The 17669-nt window shown below is 37.6% G+C and overlaps 1 protein-coding gene across 2 annotated transcripts in view; it reads right to left on the bottom strand.

Moving 5' to 3' along the window:
• The window catches only part of NOX4 (NADPH oxidase 4), a 232975-nt gene that overhangs the window by 17270 nt on the left and 198036 nt on the right, over positions 1–17669 (bottom strand). For both annotated transcript variants that reach the window (XM_020993815.2, XM_078156966.1), the window contains one exon: positions 5942–6061. In XM_020993815.2, the coding sequence (XP_020849474.1) occupies positions 5942–6061 (120 nt within the window). The remainder of the gene's footprint in view (positions 1–5941; positions 6062–17669) is intronic.

Consider the following 17669-nt stretch of genomic DNA (forward strand, 5'->3'; position numbering starts at 1 on the left):
TTCCTCCAGCCCCTCCCAACCACTGACAAGGAAATCAATATGATATCAGTTATACATGTGGTCATGGAAAACATATTTCCATATTAGCCATGTTATTAAAAATAGCAAAAATAAATTAAAAACCATGCTTCAATTTCTTTCAGAATTCATCAATTTTGTCTTTGGAGGTGGATAGCATTTTTTCATCATGAGTTCTTTGGAATTGTCTTGGATCATTGTATTGATCATACTCTTAGCTATTCTTTGATACTGGAGTCAAGGGGGCCTGAGTTCAAATCCAGCCTCGGACACATTACACTCACTAGCTGTGTGACTCTGGGCAAGTCACTCAACCCCAATTGCCTCACCAAAAAAAAAAAAAGTGACCATACATTGAATGTTCTATCTCCACTGACAATGGTCCATTTCTAATCAAGATGATTAAAACTCTTAGACATTTGGAGGGGGCCAATCCAGTTTTCAAAAAATTGATATGTTTCAGGTAATAATATTTTATGTACTGTAAACTTAGGATTCTTTTATAGGACAATAGAGAAGCTAACTTGTTTCTAGCTTACATTTTATTCTTATAAAAAAAAAACTAATAGTGCCCCTTGAAATTGAATGCATTGTCATAGAATGCAACTTTCTTCATACTAAGTATTGAGAAAAAGGAAATGTAGAAAATCATCAGAACCAGAAGGAGGTATTTATGAACCATAAGCAAACATTTGAAAAATAGATCCCAATGGGTTACTGTGGTCTTGAGTCTTCACCATGACGTGTGCAACTTGACTCATCACAAAACACTTACGTCCCCAGGATCACAACTGTTTTTGTTCTTAAAAAATTTTTAAGTATCCAAACTCCATCATTTCCCACTATAGTTCTGCTAGAAAAATAAAATCAAATCCAATTCCAAGAAGTTCTAACCCCTAACCTCCTATGATGATGCCTAGATTTATGATTCTTACAATATTTTTTCAGGCTATGGAATACATTTACCTTGTTTCTATTTGCCACTGTGTCGGTGGGAGAATAACAAAGGATCATTAAATCTTGGAATTAAAAAAGGTCATCTAGTGTAATTCCCTACCTCATGCATATAGCCCCTAAAAACAGACCTGCCAAATGGCCATCAATGTTTTGTTTGAATACTCACAATGACAAGGAACTCACAACTTCTCAAAAGATTTTATTCCAATGTTGATATCTCAATTTGATGGATTTTTTTTTTACAATATAGAGATACAGTCAAAATAAAGACTGGATAGTTCTGCTTTCTGTCATTTGATAAAAATAAATTAGCTGGGTCAAATTGTGGACACATTTCTTTTCTTATTCTATTTGATTTTCACTAAAGAAAAAAATTAAATGATCCTTCACTTTTGGGGGGGGACAGGGGCATAGTGGGAAAAGGAGAAGGTACAAGCTTCAGAGGGAATTACCTTTCCCAGGAGTTCCCTATAACAGAGAAATCACAGGTCCAATCTCAATCCCTATCTCCAATCCCTAAGTGTTTACTAAGGAAATCTAAGGTTGGGAGGAGAGAAAGGAAATATAATTTCTGATCCTGCCTGAAGTCCAAGAAAATGCTACATGGGCAAGGCTACGCTGTGTTAGAGTGAAGAGGAAAATAATATTTAACAGTGGTTATAAATAATATATCTTTCAGGAAACTAGCTTACAGCTCTATACCTGCTAGAATTTCTTAAAAAAAAATGTAAATGACTTGGTACTGTCAGCAGGTATCAAATGTCATCGCATACTTTGACCACCAGGGTAAGTAGCACAATCAGGCTGAAAATAGGGTTATGAAACCAAAATGAAATTACAAGTGGGAGTCTATGTCCAAGCAATAGTAATTATTAAAGAAATTATTTGGAAAAATAGGTAGCTACTTGGTAGGTAGAAAAAAGTAGGAAACTGTAGCTGGAGTCATCTAGCTCCTGAGTAGAATTTCTTTCCTTCCTTCCTTCCTTCCTCCCTCCCTCTTTCATTCCTTCCCCCTTCTTTTTTTTCTGTCCTTCTTCCCTTTGTCTTTACCTCCTTCCCTCCCTCCATTCTTTTTTTTATCTTTTTTTTCCTTTGGTCCTATTAATGGGTCTCTTTCTTTAACCTTTTCTTTTGGCCTGTCTATGATTTCATTGGTGTTGGGAAATATTAGTGTGCAAACTCCCTACATCAACACAGATATGCTACTGGACTATAATTTATAGTCTCTGAGAGCTGTCTGGAGCATTAAGTGAGTTGTCCATGGTCACATGGCTATTATGCTTCAGAGGCAAGACCCAAGTCTGACAGCAAAATCAGCATTACAACATGCTGCCTCTCTTACTCCTTATAGCCAGAATACTGTTAGCCAGATAGAGCTTAGTCAGCCAGCACGATATTCCAGAAAAAGCATATGATGAATAAATGCTGCTTTATTATTGCTAGGCTAAAGTTTGAAGCTTCATACGAAAGCCCATGGAGTGCCTTTTATATTATCTACTATACTATATTCTTACAAGGTAAGGCTTAAATACTTCTTTTATTCTCATACCCATTGAGGTGAGGGGATGACAGGACTTAGAGCTGAAATGGATCTTTGAAGCTTAGTTCTCTAATATAATCCACCACCTGCACTGTTTTATAGATGAGCAAAGTGAGATTTAAAAAAAGTTATGTTACTTTCCCAAGGACAATAAAATTTATGAGAAGCAGAGCTGGGAATCCAATTTATGACCTCCTCAAATCCAATATATTCTTTCTACCTCACTGTGATGCCTCCCCCCACCCCAGGAGATTATGTACTGATTGAAGTAGAATTTGGACATTATAGATGACAATAAATTGGGCTGTCATCTAAGAACAGTACTTTCCTTAGGCTTCTTGTGGGTAGCACATTGTAATGGGAAAAAAAGCATGGGACTGGGGGTCATAAGGCCTGAGGTTGAATTCTGACTCATTGCTACTACTGTATATGTACCTGTGGAGAAAGTTATTTTACCATTCTGGGCCACAATTTATTTGTAAAACAAGGAGACAGATGCTCTTTAATTTCCCATCCAGCTCAAAATCCTATGATCCCAGTTAGCCAGTAATACTGAGGTCCTGGGAGGAAAGAGTGTTGAATAGTAGAGCACTGAAATTTGTTTCACGGAGAGATTAAGAGGAAGCTTATAGGAATTGGAGACAGAACATAGCTTCAAGCCTCACTCTTTCACCCATGATTAGTAAGACTATGAATCAGGATAGGCCAAGGGACCCTCTTCTCATTTCCTCCCTTATTAAAAGGAATCTGATTTTATTGAGAGTTAGCAAAGTAGCACAGTACAAGAAGTATGAGATTTGGAATTGAAAACCCTGGGTTCAAATCATAACTCTGTCACTTACTATCTGTGTAGCCTTGGACAAGTCACCCAAATTACCTGTGACTAACTTTCCTCATCTGCAAAATTAGCCTGGACATAATTACTTTTAAAGTCTTATTTAGTCCTAAATCAGTTTTCCTATGATGTTATTCTTCTAAAGATAAATTTAAATATGGGAAGCCTGCTATCTTGATAGATGGGTAGGAGTAATTTAGTTTTGTATCATTTCTTAGACATTCACTGGGGGAACAAGAGGGTAGCAGCACTTTTTTTTTTTCCAGAAAGCATATGGTTCACTTGCAGACAATGGAAAAAGATTTGATGAAAAGAGTAAAGAGAAGAATATGCCATTCTAGTCTAATCCAGCAAGTCACATGATTGGGGATCTGTGGAGTGGGATTTAAAGCCTTCCAAAGTACAGATCAGCAGTGCCTGGGTAAAGTACACTGTGTCTCTAAGGCACTTTTCATATGAAGCAGTTTAATGATGACAATGACAGAAAAGATGCATTTGTGTAAAAGAAGATTTTCTTATATTCATCAGCAAATATTTACAATATTGCCAAGCATTAATGCCAGCATTCTGATACGTAATGAGTAGAAAAACATTTTTATTTTGCTCTACTGCTAATATGTGCTTATGAAGCACAATAACTTTCAGACAAGATCTGGACAGTTTGGGATAGAAAATGATCTGTGGTATAAGTATAAATACACAAATTTCCTTGTGAACAATGTAGAATGATGACTTAGTTCAACAGTTTAATTTATAAAGAGGCAGATATAGGTAATTTATTTATTAAAAACTAGAGAAATGTGAGTGTAAGGAAAGACAGTTTCAAGGGCACCAAAGACATCGATGACTGTGCTGAAGCTTTTAGAGCTGTAAATATGAGGAACTCCGATCTATACATGTTTTATGACTGAGGATAATATATTTTAAAAAGAGAAATCATACGAACACTTAGAGACTGAGGTATGATTTTAAAAGAACTATTGATATGAAATGGGAAAGTTAGTATGCTATGACTTTCTAAATGAAAGGTAAATCACTGAGAATCAGGAGATTCAAATAATTCACTGAATGATAGTGATTTACAGGTAAAGAAATACAAGAGAAGAACATGACATAGGAACATAAGCAGAAGAATTGAATAGGGAGGGGAAGTGTGCTGGTTGTTGAAAGCTGCTCTGTTTGTTCCGTGGCAGTTGAAAACATTCAGTAAACAAAATAATTCCCCTGATTGATTCTTGATGGGTAGGAAGAGAATTGACTTTCCTGGCCAAGAGCTTCAGGGATAGCTATAGCCATTCAGCATGACCTAGAGTTGGAGACAGATGAAGCTGCTCATGAGGACTTCCTCTATGCTGCTACCTCTGGCTTGAAAGCAAAATGAGAGAGTGATTTGAGTTGTTTTGGCAAACTGGTGAGCTAGTCTAAAAAGTCATCCTAAACCAGAGGTGGGGAACCTGCACCTCTAGGTCCTCAAGTGTGGTCTTTGAATCCAAACTTGGATCTGCACTTGAGGACCTAGAAGGCCACATGTGGCCTCAAGCTGCAGGCTCCCCATGTCTGTGACCTAAACCGTGCTTCTGTCCATTCCAACTAGACAACACAAAATCTGAGTGAGTGAATAGTGGACTGGTCTGTTCTGTATAGCCCAGAGATAGCCAGTTTGATAAGCTTTATAATTCTTTAACTTAAAGAGACCTATTATTCATGTTAAAAGCTAACACTTTCTAGATGCCATTTTAATGGTGATAGATAACTAAAAGAGTGCTACATTCAAGAAGAGAATACCACTTTGCCAGCTGAAGAGTGGTAAGAATCAACAGTCAAGCAATGAGCAGAGAAGTATTTTCATGTGGAACAGATGTTCCTAAATGGATTAATAGCATTAAAATCTGCAATCCAAGCATGAGTTTTCCTCCTTTATGAGCTTCCTTACCATATTTTTCTGAGTATATGCCCACTCACTTGAGTGTAATGTTTGTACGGTATAATAAAGGTTTATGTGTATATTATACTCTATTTTGTTATTTACACATTTTCTTTAATATATTAATATATATAATATTATTTATTTTGCCTTATTAAGTAAATGACTATCTTAAAGATCTCAAAGGGTAATTATTGTAAAAGGCAGGTAGTATAAATATCACACAATGTGTGGATATATTATCTCATGAGTGAGTGATTGTATAGCAGAAAATGCTATGGTTAGGAGCTTAAGTTAAGAATGGCAAGTAGAAGTGTATTTCTTCTGGATAATGTTATCCCTTGAGACAATGGGAATATAACTGTGCTGGTAATTTATCTCTAGTCACTTAGATATTTATAATGTGAGAGCAGGTTGGTGGGTATGAACCAAATGCAAAGACATGTGACATTGTGGGGCATGTTTATACCTTTACTTTGTCTGTAGCCCCACTATAACACCACTTGCAGCATTATTCCCTCCTTAGCTAGCAACTTTGGTTATTTATACTGCTAAAGGCTGAAGTCTTAAAGGCACTACATACAGTAAAGAGATAATCTCTTGTAACAGCATTTTATTTGACTAAACATTGACTAGAAGGCTTATATAATACATCAAAGTGACATACAGCAGTGTGTTGAGTATTGATGCAAAAGGAGTCACTCCGATACCTCCAGCCACACACAAGCTGACCTCATAATTCAACGATTCCTCAAAGGGACTCCCAAAAGGTCCATCGATGTATAGCCTGCAGAAAATAAAGAGATATGGAAGGCATAAACTAGGAAAATTAAATTTAAATGTGTATGATGTATGCAGAATGAAGCATTTCTTTCCTTCACCACAAGACAGCTATGACCTTAGCCTAATACTTAGAAAGCAGATCAACCCACAGAGGGAAGAGATATTATTTCCAAGTTTGTCAATTTTGAAAGGAATCATTAATCAAGAATATGGAAAGAGGTAAGGTAAAGGAGGTAATGAGGTATGCTAAGAACAAGATAAAGCCCTTTGAATCTCATGCTTTCATCTTTCATGACTACATAGTATTTAATGAAAAAATATTCCCTGCTCTGTAGTCTCTTAATTCCATTGTATATTATATTGAATGCTTATTGTATGTATACACTTTTAGCCCTTGAGAAGGGTAAAACACAGAGGATTTGGGCAACGAAAGCACAGAAACAAGAAAAAGTTTACAACATAATCCCAGTCTCACAGGTTTTACTTTCTGAATCATTGAAATAATTGGATTAAAAAGTCCTCTCCTTTATGAGGTGGTCTTTTTGTGTGGAGACTATTAAAATAATAGCTAGCATTTATATAGAACTTGAAGATTTGCAAGGCATTTTACAAATATTATCTCATTTGTTCTTCACAACAACCTTGGGAGGTAGGTGTTATTATTAGCCTCATTTTACAAGTAAGGCTTATCAGACAGAAATTAAGTGACTTGCCCAGGGTTATTTGGCTAGTAGTTTTCTGAGGCTGGAGTTATACTCAAGTCTTTATGAAACCAGGTACAGTGCTATTCACTGAACCACCAACTGCCTCAAAACACAGTGGGTGTGGGGGAGAGAGAGAGAGAGAGAGAAAGAGAGAGAGAGAGAGAGAGAGAGAGAGAGAGAGAGAGAGAGAGAGAGAGAGAGAGAGAGAGAGAGAGAGATATTAGGTATAAAGGGGGCATTAATACTTAGAGTAATCAAAAAAGGTCTCTAGTAGAAGGTAGCATTTGAGCTGAGCCTGGAAAAGAGTTAGGGATTCTAAAAGCCAGAGGTGGGAATAGAGAGCATTCCAGACATGGGCAACAGCCTGAGCAAAGTCCTCAGAAGTGGAAAAAGGACAGCCATGAACAAGAAACAGCAAGCATTAAAGTTCAGTGGGAATTGAGAATATAGAAGGTAAAGTAACATGGAAAAAATCTGAAAAAAAATTAGTAGGAGATAGACTGTGAGAGACTCTCAATCCCAAACAAAGGAGTGTGTATTTAACTTATAGGCCGTTGTCTTACCATATTTTTGGAAAATCAGAAAATGTCAAGAAAAATTATTTTAGGTAAGTCTGTTACCTGGGCAGCTCTTAATGAAGTGCTAAGGGTTTATACCTTCAGCTAGCTGACACAATGGATAGAGCACTGGGCCTGGAGTCAGGAAGACCTGAGTGCAAATTTGGCCTCAGACACTTACTAGCTGCATGACTCTAGGCAAGTCACCTAATCCTGACTGCCTGCCTCAGCTTCTTCATCTGTAAAATGAACTGGAGAAGGAAATGGCAAACCACTCCAGGATTTGACAAGAAAACCCCAAATGAGATCATGAAGTCAGAGGGTCAAACAGGACTAATATAACTAACCAACAACAAAAAGAGACTTACAGATGTAGGTCAAGGTATCATTGAGCTTAATCTTTGTTTTGGTGCCAGAGAAACCTATTGTTCTTTTTTTTTTTCCCCCAGAGTGCTTCCTTTGCTGGTTCTAACTTTGCTGCTAAAACTTAGACACTCAGGAATTGTTTTTGTTTTTTGTTTCCTTTTCCATACCAATCCCCAATTGATCTAAGCTCTCTCCTCAATATATAAGCATTTTCACTCCCTGAAGTTTGTTGGTAGTAGCAAAATAGAATAAGCATGAGCAGCAAATTCCCTAAGAAATATTCTATGTGTTCCTCAAGAACAAACAATACAGTTGATTTTCAATTGGAAAAACAAATCTGGATTTTCAATCCATTTTAATAGATTTGGAGTGATAGGTAAACCAGTAAGCCTATCAACATAGATAAAATCAGCCTCTTTTTTTGGGGGGGGAGGGGGTACTCAACACAAGAAACTTAAAAAAAATTTCCCACAAAATTTAGAAAAAAATCAGAATTTTTCATTGCTATGACAGGACATCCCCTATACCAGAGTTTCCCAAACTTATTTGGCCTACTGCCCTCTTTAAAAAAAAAATACTCAGTGCCCCCCCGAAATCTTTCTTTAATCCTTTAACTTTTTTTAAAATGTGCATCATTTCAAAAAACATAAAATATTTTAAAATGAATCATCTTAAATTTAATTATTTATTGTAAACTTGGGTTTTTTTTTTCCCGTATTGAAAATTTGATGATGCAATATTGTGTCATGTAACCATATGGTATTGTATTGTAAACAAGTCTTTACACCATATATTCCTGCTAATACATGCTGGACTTCTGAATAATGTGACATGATCACCTGCCAACACTTGTTTGTCGGTGGACTTGACCACTGATCAGTTATAACTTGCATTTTGTGTGTTTATTTGGAAAATAATGTAAACACTGCAACTTTAACTCTTACACAACAGAGGATAAACTGTGCTACACAGATGAAACATGTACAAACGGTTTTTCAAAATTTTCTTTCTTCTCTTTTTTCCTTATGCTTCCACCCCCCTTATTTTTACGCAATGCCCCCCCATTATACCTGAAGCTACTACTACCTCTCAGATCATTCCAACACCCCCAGGGGGCAGTATCATCCACTTTGGGAACCTCTGCACACCATACTTTTGGTAGGCCATGAAGAGTAGTCAAAAAACCAAAGTAATACTATATGTCTCCTGCCTATTAAGTCTCAATTTCAGAAGACTACCTGAAGATGGAAAATGGTAATTAAATCATAAGTTTTAATAAACCTAGGACTAACTTCCTTTTGCTAAAAGAGCTGAACAGTTGCCTTCACCTGGAAGTTTTCTGGTGGAAACAATGATTACCTCTCTTTCACTTTTCACAATCAAAACTCACTGTGATTCAGCTCCACTATATCTCTATCCTCTTGTTGAGGTGTTGATGCTAAAGGTTCTGGGACCCCGAAATCACAACACGCAGGTCCTGCAGAAATGAGTTCAATCCAAGTTTTCTTTCAACCAAAGACAAGGTTTCTTACAGATAAACCATACCGGCTCTTAAGGAATCTGAACATTAGTGACCCTCATGAGGACAAGAAGGCATGAGGAAATCTCTGCCCTTAAATGGGGGCTAGGTTGGATCTTATATACAGCCAAGTAATTTTGAGTGACTAAGAAGGGGCTGGAGGGAGGATCCTGAAGCTGGAGTAACTGGTGGAGAATCCAATAGGAGGGTCTGGGAGGTTGAAAGGAGTCATCCCTAGGCTTTATTAGGGTAACAAAAAACTGGAAGACAGGGAAGGAAGAGGTTAAATGGGGTCTGGATAAGACTAGGCTTCATTAGGATATCAAAGGGAGACAGGGCAGTATGATAAGGGAGAATAGGTAGGTTAGAATAAGAATAAGAGATAAAGAAAGGCCAATTGAGTGGATTATAGCCTCAGGCAACCACTTGAGATTTCTTTGATCAAGTGAGTGAGGTCAAAGAAAGTTTAAGGGTTTTCTGGGGCCCATAGACAAATGGGACCCAAATTCTTTTTGGGGGTGAGGGGCAAAGGTCTTGGCTTGGGCCCATACCCCATTACTCTCATTTCTTAATTCAGTTCAACAGTACCAGGTATGGTGTTAGCGTTGGGGGAAAAAATGCCAAAAGAACAAATCTCTTGCCTTCAAGTTATTTATATTCCACTGTGAGGCTATAGCATGCATAGAAATAAGCAAATTCAAAATATATACAAAGCCATATAAAGTAATTTCAAGAAGTAGAAAATACTAACAACTGGGGATCAAAAAGGGTCTCCCTCAGGAAGAAATGCCAGGGGTTTTCCAAAGAAAGATAAGAATTCTAAGAGGTAGAGGAAATAAAGGGGGGCATATCAGACATGAGCTACAATGTCTATAAGCATGAGGGTCTTTGGAACTAGAATATCATTTATGTGATTGGCTAGTAGGCCAGATATCTTATTCCAAGGAATCACTGAAATAATTAAGTATTGGTACCTTGGACTTTATGAGGCTGGCAACAGACCAACTGTTTGAATATCTTTAAGGAGACACCAATGATATACTCTCAAGCATGATTTTCTCACTTTATGACTTTACAAATTCTCTCTTGTGTCTCTCTGTCTCTATCTCTCTCTTCATCTCTCCATGTCTGTGTCTGTCTGTCACACACACACACACACACACACACACACACACACACACACACACACACTTTACATAACACTATCTCACTATCTGGCTTTTTGGTATCTCATAAAAAACTAACATATGCTAAATTCTTTCTGACATGAGAATCCAATTCCTAAAATCCCCCTTCTTGGATTACTAGCATAAGGTATTCAGGCTGTCAAAGTGGCTGTTGTATGAAATAGAGAATGAACTAACTGTTCAAGAAGTTTCTGAATTAACTAAATATTCCCAGGTATCTAGACTAACTTGGTTCTTCCCAGAAAATGAGGAAATGAAGATAGATCACTGAGATTAAGGAAGCTAATAAAAGTCACAAAGCAAAAAACAGAGCAGGAATAAAAAATTTTAAATGATGGTACTTGAGTTAAGTCATGCTGCTTCTCAAATGTACTTATATGGACTCCCATCCAAAACACAAATTACCTGATACTAGGGGGTGGAACTATCCTCAAGAAAGCATTTCTCTGGATCACTGTTTCCTCACTTGATATACCAGGTTTTTCAGTGGTAAAGTCCTTTCCATCTCTAAAATTAGGGTTCACACAATTATAGATTTAGACCTACATGTCACAGTACAGACCACCCCAAAGGTTTTTAACCTGGAGTCCACAAACTTGAAAACCCCACTTGGGCTTCAGCACATTGCCAAAGGGGTCTATAACAACAACAAATTAAGAGCCCCTGATTAATCCAGCCCCTAATGTGTTTTCCCTCTATTGGATAGTGTTTAGAAACCTGATAAAGGACACCTCAAGGCTTCTGTAAATTTGTACTGTATTAATAGAGTATTAGGTTCCCCATCACTAGAAATCTACAAACAAAAACTAGATGGCCAGGTGTCAGCTTGTAGATTTTGTAAAAAGAGTTCTTTTCCAAATGTGGATTGAAATAGGTCATTACTTGAGCTCAAAATTCATGTGATTTTGTGTCTATATTTCTATTTTGCTGATATCTTTCATAACATCTACTGAAGTTCTATGGGACATATCTGTGATCTCATTGTTATAGTGAATTCCCAGTGAGGAAATTCTACCAATGCCTATCAACTTTGGCTCTGCCAGAGTTAACTGGGAACAGTGAGTAGTTAAATGACTTTTCTAGGGTCACACAGCCAGCACATGCCAGTGTGGGACTTGAGTCCAAGCCTTCCTGACTCTAAGTGTGGATCTCTCTGGACTATGTGAAAGTTCTTCAGACACTTGCCATTCAAGATATAAAAAGCCAAATGAGGTCCCTGTATCCTGGGTGACCCCAATTTAAAAAGTCAATAGTCTTTCCCAAAGCAAATGCATACCTTGAATAAATATCCAGTTGATGACCATATGTGGCAGCTAGGTAAGCGCAGTGGATAGAGCTCTGGGTTTGGAATCAGGAAGACCCATCTTCATGAGTTCAAATTTGTCCTCAGACACTTACTAGCTGTGTGATACTGGGCAAGTCACTTAACCCTGTTTGCCTCAGTTTCCTCATCTGTAAAATGAGCCGGAGAAGGGAATGGCAAACCACTCTAGTATCTTTGCCAAGAAAACCCCAAATGGGGTCACCAAGAGTTGGATGTGACTGAAACGACTGAACAATAACAATCAACATATGTACACAGGATTCTTTCTTGGAATTGATTGTGCTCAATTCTATGAAGAACTGCTAGAATCAGACAATAAATAAATATTATATATAGGTCATCTGGTGAGAATCCTGTTGGTGGTCAAAGAGTGAAGCTAACTCCAAAAATAAGGAAGGGGGATGGCTTTGATTCAAACGATCTTAGAGAAGGGAAGTTGTTTGTGCTTTTCTTAAATGCTCTTGGGCATAAAGTGAGTCACTGCAATTTTCCATTAGGGTGGTAATGACAGCTGCATAATGACTGGCAAGTGATTGCTCAGCAACATCTGGAAATGTCTTAGGGAACCATATGAGAGCACTTTTCAAACTGAACTTTACATATTTTAAGCCACTTAATATAAAAATATAATGCCTTTAACTTGTGAATGGTGACAACTTTTATGCCGTCCTTAGCTCTTAGTATCTTTAAAAGAATAATATGTTATCCTCATTAAGCATATGGCTGAGGTACAGAAACCTAATGTTTCTGTCCAAGGTCAGACAGCAAATCAGTGAAGGTGAGACCAACTCCACACTTCGTTAGCCTGAGCTAGTGTGTGGATACACAGATAGTGTTCCTTTGTCTGTAACCTTATACATCCTAGAAAAGGATGGCAGGAGTCCTTTTCTTCCCGTCTACTCTCTGAATCCATTAATTCTGCAATGGGATTAGACAAGGTTAACTTTTTGTGAAAGTAGTGACTATTCACAAAGTCTTACTTCTTTTTTATTTCACCTTCATCTACAAGTAAAATAACATTAATTCTGTCTCAGTAGATGAGTCTAGACTTTTCTGGAAACAGGTTCTCTCCAGTCTAGAAATGTAGACTCCTGCTACCTGGTACCCTCTCCCTTCTCTGGAAATGTCATACTAGAAACTGTTATTCAATCTCATTATTTGGTACCTTCTTGCCTGTGATATCCTACGTGTGAAACCTATAGAATGTGCCAGAGTAAGAGCCCTCTCCTCTCTATAATACACCTAGCTCTTTCTGAAATCACACATGATTCTAAAGAATTGGCCCAGAGTCTGGAATAAACTGAGTACCAGGGCAGGAAGGCAACCTTGACTTAGATGATCAATATTCTTCCCTCTTCTGTTGGAACATAAAATCCAAGAAAGAGACTTTGGGTACACTGCCTCCTCTAAAGGTGCAGCTGTAGGCTTATCACTCTGGTAAAGATCATCTTGCTGTATCCTTGCTCCTCTACCCCATCCTGGAGTATCTAAAGTTAAATGTGTTCCCTTTTTTTGAGGTAAATAAAATAAAATGAAAAGACCTGTAACATTTGGTATCATGGGTTGGTTTGCTTCTACTGAAATTCCTAGTCCCCGAAAAATATGAATGAGATCTGATTTGTGTGTGTAAGAGAGGATGAAGATGAAGACAAAGAAGAAAGAAGAGAAGGAAGAGGAAGAGGGGGAGGATGAGGTGAAGGGGGAGAAGGAGAAGGAGGGGGAGAAGAAGAAGAAGGAGAAGGAGAAGGAAAAGGAGGAGAAGAATGGAGACATAGATTCTCAGTAGATTGGTTATTGTTCTTCATTCTCGAAGAGGGCCAAATGATATTACTATGCTAGTGTGTCTGACTGTGGCTGATCAAACCAATATGAGCTCAGAATGTTTTACCACAGGTCAGACAGAGACAGTCCATGTGAACATTTGATATCTTGCTTTTCTTTTGAACTACTTCAATTCTGCTTTGCTCATAGAGCATAGCACCTTCTCTGATAAGGGCATACCATGCTGGGCAGTCCCGTGCCAGTATTTCCCATGTCACACAATCAATTCCAAAGTTCTTAAGAGAGACTTTGAGAGGGTCCTTGAGTCATTTTTTCTGACCACCATATGAGTGCTTGCCTTTTCTCCATAAAATAGTCTTTTTGGCAAGCATACATTTGTCATTGAAACAACATGGCCAGCCCATTGTAGTTGTGCTCTTTGCAGCAGAGGTTGAATGCTTGGCAGTTTAGTTCAAGAAAGGACCTCAGTGTCTGGTATCTTATTCTGCCAGGTGATCTTCAGCCAATTCCTAAGCCAACTCAAATGGAAGAGATTCAGTTTCCTGGCATGATGCTGGTATACTGACCAGGTTTCACAGGCATACAACAATGAGGTCAGCACAACAGTTCTATAGACCTTCAGTGTGGTAGTCAGTCTAATATTTCTTCTCTCCCACACTTTCCTTTGGAGCTTCCCAAACACTGAACTAGCTCTGGCAATGTGTGTATTAACCTCATTATCAATGTGTACATCCCTGGAAAGTACACTACCAAGGTAAGTAAACTTATTCATAGCATTCAAAAGTTCTCCATTTGCTGTAACTATATATATGGATGATGTGGTTCTGCCTTATGAAGCACCTCTGTTTTCCTGGTTTTATTTGTTAGGCCAAAATGAGCACAAGCAGCAGAGAATGAATCCATACTTTGTTGCATCTCAGCTTCAGAGGTTGCACTGAGTGCACAATCATCTGCAAACAGAAAATCATGTACCAACACTTCCTCCCCTTTGGTCTTGGCTTGTAGCCTTTTCAAATTGAAGAATTTACCATCAGTGTGGTAGCTGACCTTGATGCCATGTTCGTCCTCATTGAAGGTATTTGAGAACATGGCTGAAAACTTTATGCTAAAAAGCATGGGAACAAGAACACAGCCTTGTTTCATTCCATTGGTTACTGGGAAATCATAAGAGCACCATCCATTCTCTAGAACCCAGGCATAAGTTCCTTCATGAAACTGACACACAGTTGCTGACACACAAAAGCTGATGAACTTCTCCAGGCAACCAAATTTTGACATGATTTTCCATAAGCCCTCATTACTGACAGTATCAAAGGCATTAGTCATACCCACAAACATTGTGTAGATATCTCTGTTCCTTTTCCTAGCATTTCTCCTGGAGTTGTGGGGCAGCAAACATCATACTGAAGCCCTTTCTGAAGCCACACTGGCTCTCAGGTAGATGACCATCTTCTAGGTGAAAGCTCAAACTATTAATAAGGACTCTGGCAAAAATATTGCCAGCAATGAGTAAGAGAGAAACATTCACCCCCCTGTGATTGTCACAGGACAATTTATTTCCTTTACCTTTATAGAGATAGACAATGGAGGCAACCTTGAGCTCCTAGGGGATTAAGCCCTCTTGCCATGTAATTCAGAAAATTTCAGTCAGCTTTTGTATGAGCAATGAACCTCCCATCTTGTAAATCTCAGCTGGAATAGAATCAGCACCAGGTGCTTTGCCACTCAAAAAGAGCCTTCAGCTGAAAATTCAGCTAAGGAGGGACTGACTTCAAACTGAGGTAGATTGTCAGTGGTGTCAGCATTGATTGCTTATGGTCTGTTGAGAACACTATGGAAAAGCTCGGCCCATCTCTTTAGGATCAGTTCCTTATCACTAATCACTATGGGTCCATCAGCACTGAGTAGTTGAGAGGCACCATAGGTCTTTGGACCATAAATAGCCTTCAGGGAATGATAAAAGTGCTTTGGATTGTCACTATCAGCATAAAACTGAATTTCATCTACCTTCTTACTGAGCCAAGAATCCTGCATCTCTCTAAGCTTTGTTTGTGCTTTACTTTTGATGGAATTAAAGGTTGCCTTCTTAGAGATGGATGAGCTATCCTGTTGGTAAACTCTGTGTTCTCGTTTTTCATTTAGCAGCTTCTAAACTTCCCCATCATTTTCATCAAACCAATCTTGATGTTTGCAAGTATTCTGACCCAGATGAGCAAATTCAGTGCTGTACACCAAATTTCTGAAAGCTGCCCATTCCTTTTCTGCTCCACTGTTGCAAACTGTGTATTGGCTCAACTTTCCCTCCAACTTAACAACAAACTGCTCCTGCTCAGAGAAGTGTTCTAATCTGTTGACATTAATTCTTCTGGCAGTCATTTTGCCTTAGGGTTGGCACTTTTGTTGAATGTGAATATTTAGCTTGGAAAGGACCTGGATTTAGAAGGACCAGGGTTCAAATCCCAGCTCTTCCATTTACTAGATGCACTCCTTTGGACAAGTCATTTAACCTCTCTCCTGTTCATTTTCTTAACATTTAATATCACCTATTTCACAGGATTGTTGCAAGGATCAAACAAAATAATGCATCTAAAGCATTTTAAAAAGGCCTTAAATTAATATATGTGACTTTTTATTATCAAAATTCAAGGAAAGACCATAGATCTGAACTGAAAGCAATCTTAAAAGAAGTATTAGGAAATGTACACAATTTGTTGCTTCAAAAAAAACTGTTTAAAAGCTTAGAACATAAGAACAAATACATCTGAATAAACAAGTTTAATTACTATATAATTTAACAACACCAAATTAAAAACTTGTGAAAATAATATTTTACTATGTTGGATGTTCCCAGCAGAAAAGCTTAGATTACAACTCTGAACTCAAACCTAAGAAATATTTATTCAATTTCATGTACCCCCTTTCAAAAATATAGTTATTGTTATTCTATTGCACTTTGTAGATATATTTTAAGAGATGGTGGAAGGTACTTACTAGCTTAGGCAAGTCACTTAACCCCAACTGACTCACAAAATGGGAGAGAGAGAGAGAGAGAGAGACAGAGAGAGAGTGATAGAGTTTGGAGGGTATGTGAATGTAAGCTCACATTTAATCTAAACTTTCCATCTTACAATTAAAATCCCTGTAAGTTTCCTGTTCCAGAGACAATTATGGTGATTTTTCCTTGCTATGAACTAAAATATTTGATATTCATAAAGGTTATCATAGTTTTCCCTCATTCTCACCATTTCACCAGCCTACCTTCTTTTTCCAATTATATATTTCTTTGACAAAAATATTTATCTTGGTTCTTCCTTGTAATTTCTTTTTTGGTTACCTGCTATAGCCTACTCACACTGATCATATGTTTCTCCATTGCCTATTGAGTGATAATGATCAAGACCAGTCCTATGAATTTCATTGGTACTGGGAACTCCTAGAAAAGCAAATTTCCTGCACCAATTGCAGTTTTGTTATAATGGCTTTTTTTTTCAGAACATTTTCAGGATATTTTGAGTTCTATTGCTATTGTATAGGTAAATGACTACTATCTGTCCATCTATTAAAATAGCCACCTTCTGTTGTATAAATCCAACCACCAAGACATTTCTTATTAAGAATTTAGTAGGTATTAAATTTTTACAGTCTAAACTCATATAATTGTCTCTATCAGTTTCCCTGGATAATCTACATTGGTTTCTAAGATTGGGATCCTTAAAGATAAACCTTCTGTAGTCACTGACAGCAATGACCTGGTACTGTATTTCTATCATGAACTCTTCCATTTGCATAAATAAGTCAACATAGATCAGCTATTTATTTTACACCCCTTATTTTATTTATAACTGGTTTATAAATGGTTAAGTTTGTCCATGAAGGGCCTTTTGAGTCAATTCTTAGGCTTCCATTCCATAGGCTTCATCTGAATCTAAGAAATGTTCACTTACATGTGACAAATTCAATGATAAACATCTATAATCAGCTTTCACTTTTTCTCTGAGAAGAAAAACAAAAATTATTTCTGTTTACAATGCACCCTATGAATATCCATCAATTTGCTTCCTCCTTTTTTTTCCTATACAAATGCTAAAATCACTGTACATGCTTTAGCATGAAGGACCCTAAGTTTTGTTCATACCGCATAGAATTTTTGTTAGGACACTTTCCAAATCTTTT

This window comes from Phascolarctos cinereus, unplaced genomic scaffold, assembly GCF_003287225.1.
Source record: "Phascolarctos cinereus isolate Bilbo 61053 unplaced genomic scaffold, phaCin_HiC Scaffold_726;HRSCAF=1367, whole genome shotgun sequence".
Lineage (NCBI taxonomy): Eukaryota > Metazoa > Chordata > Mammalia > Diprotodontia > Phascolarctidae > Phascolarctos > Phascolarctos cinereus.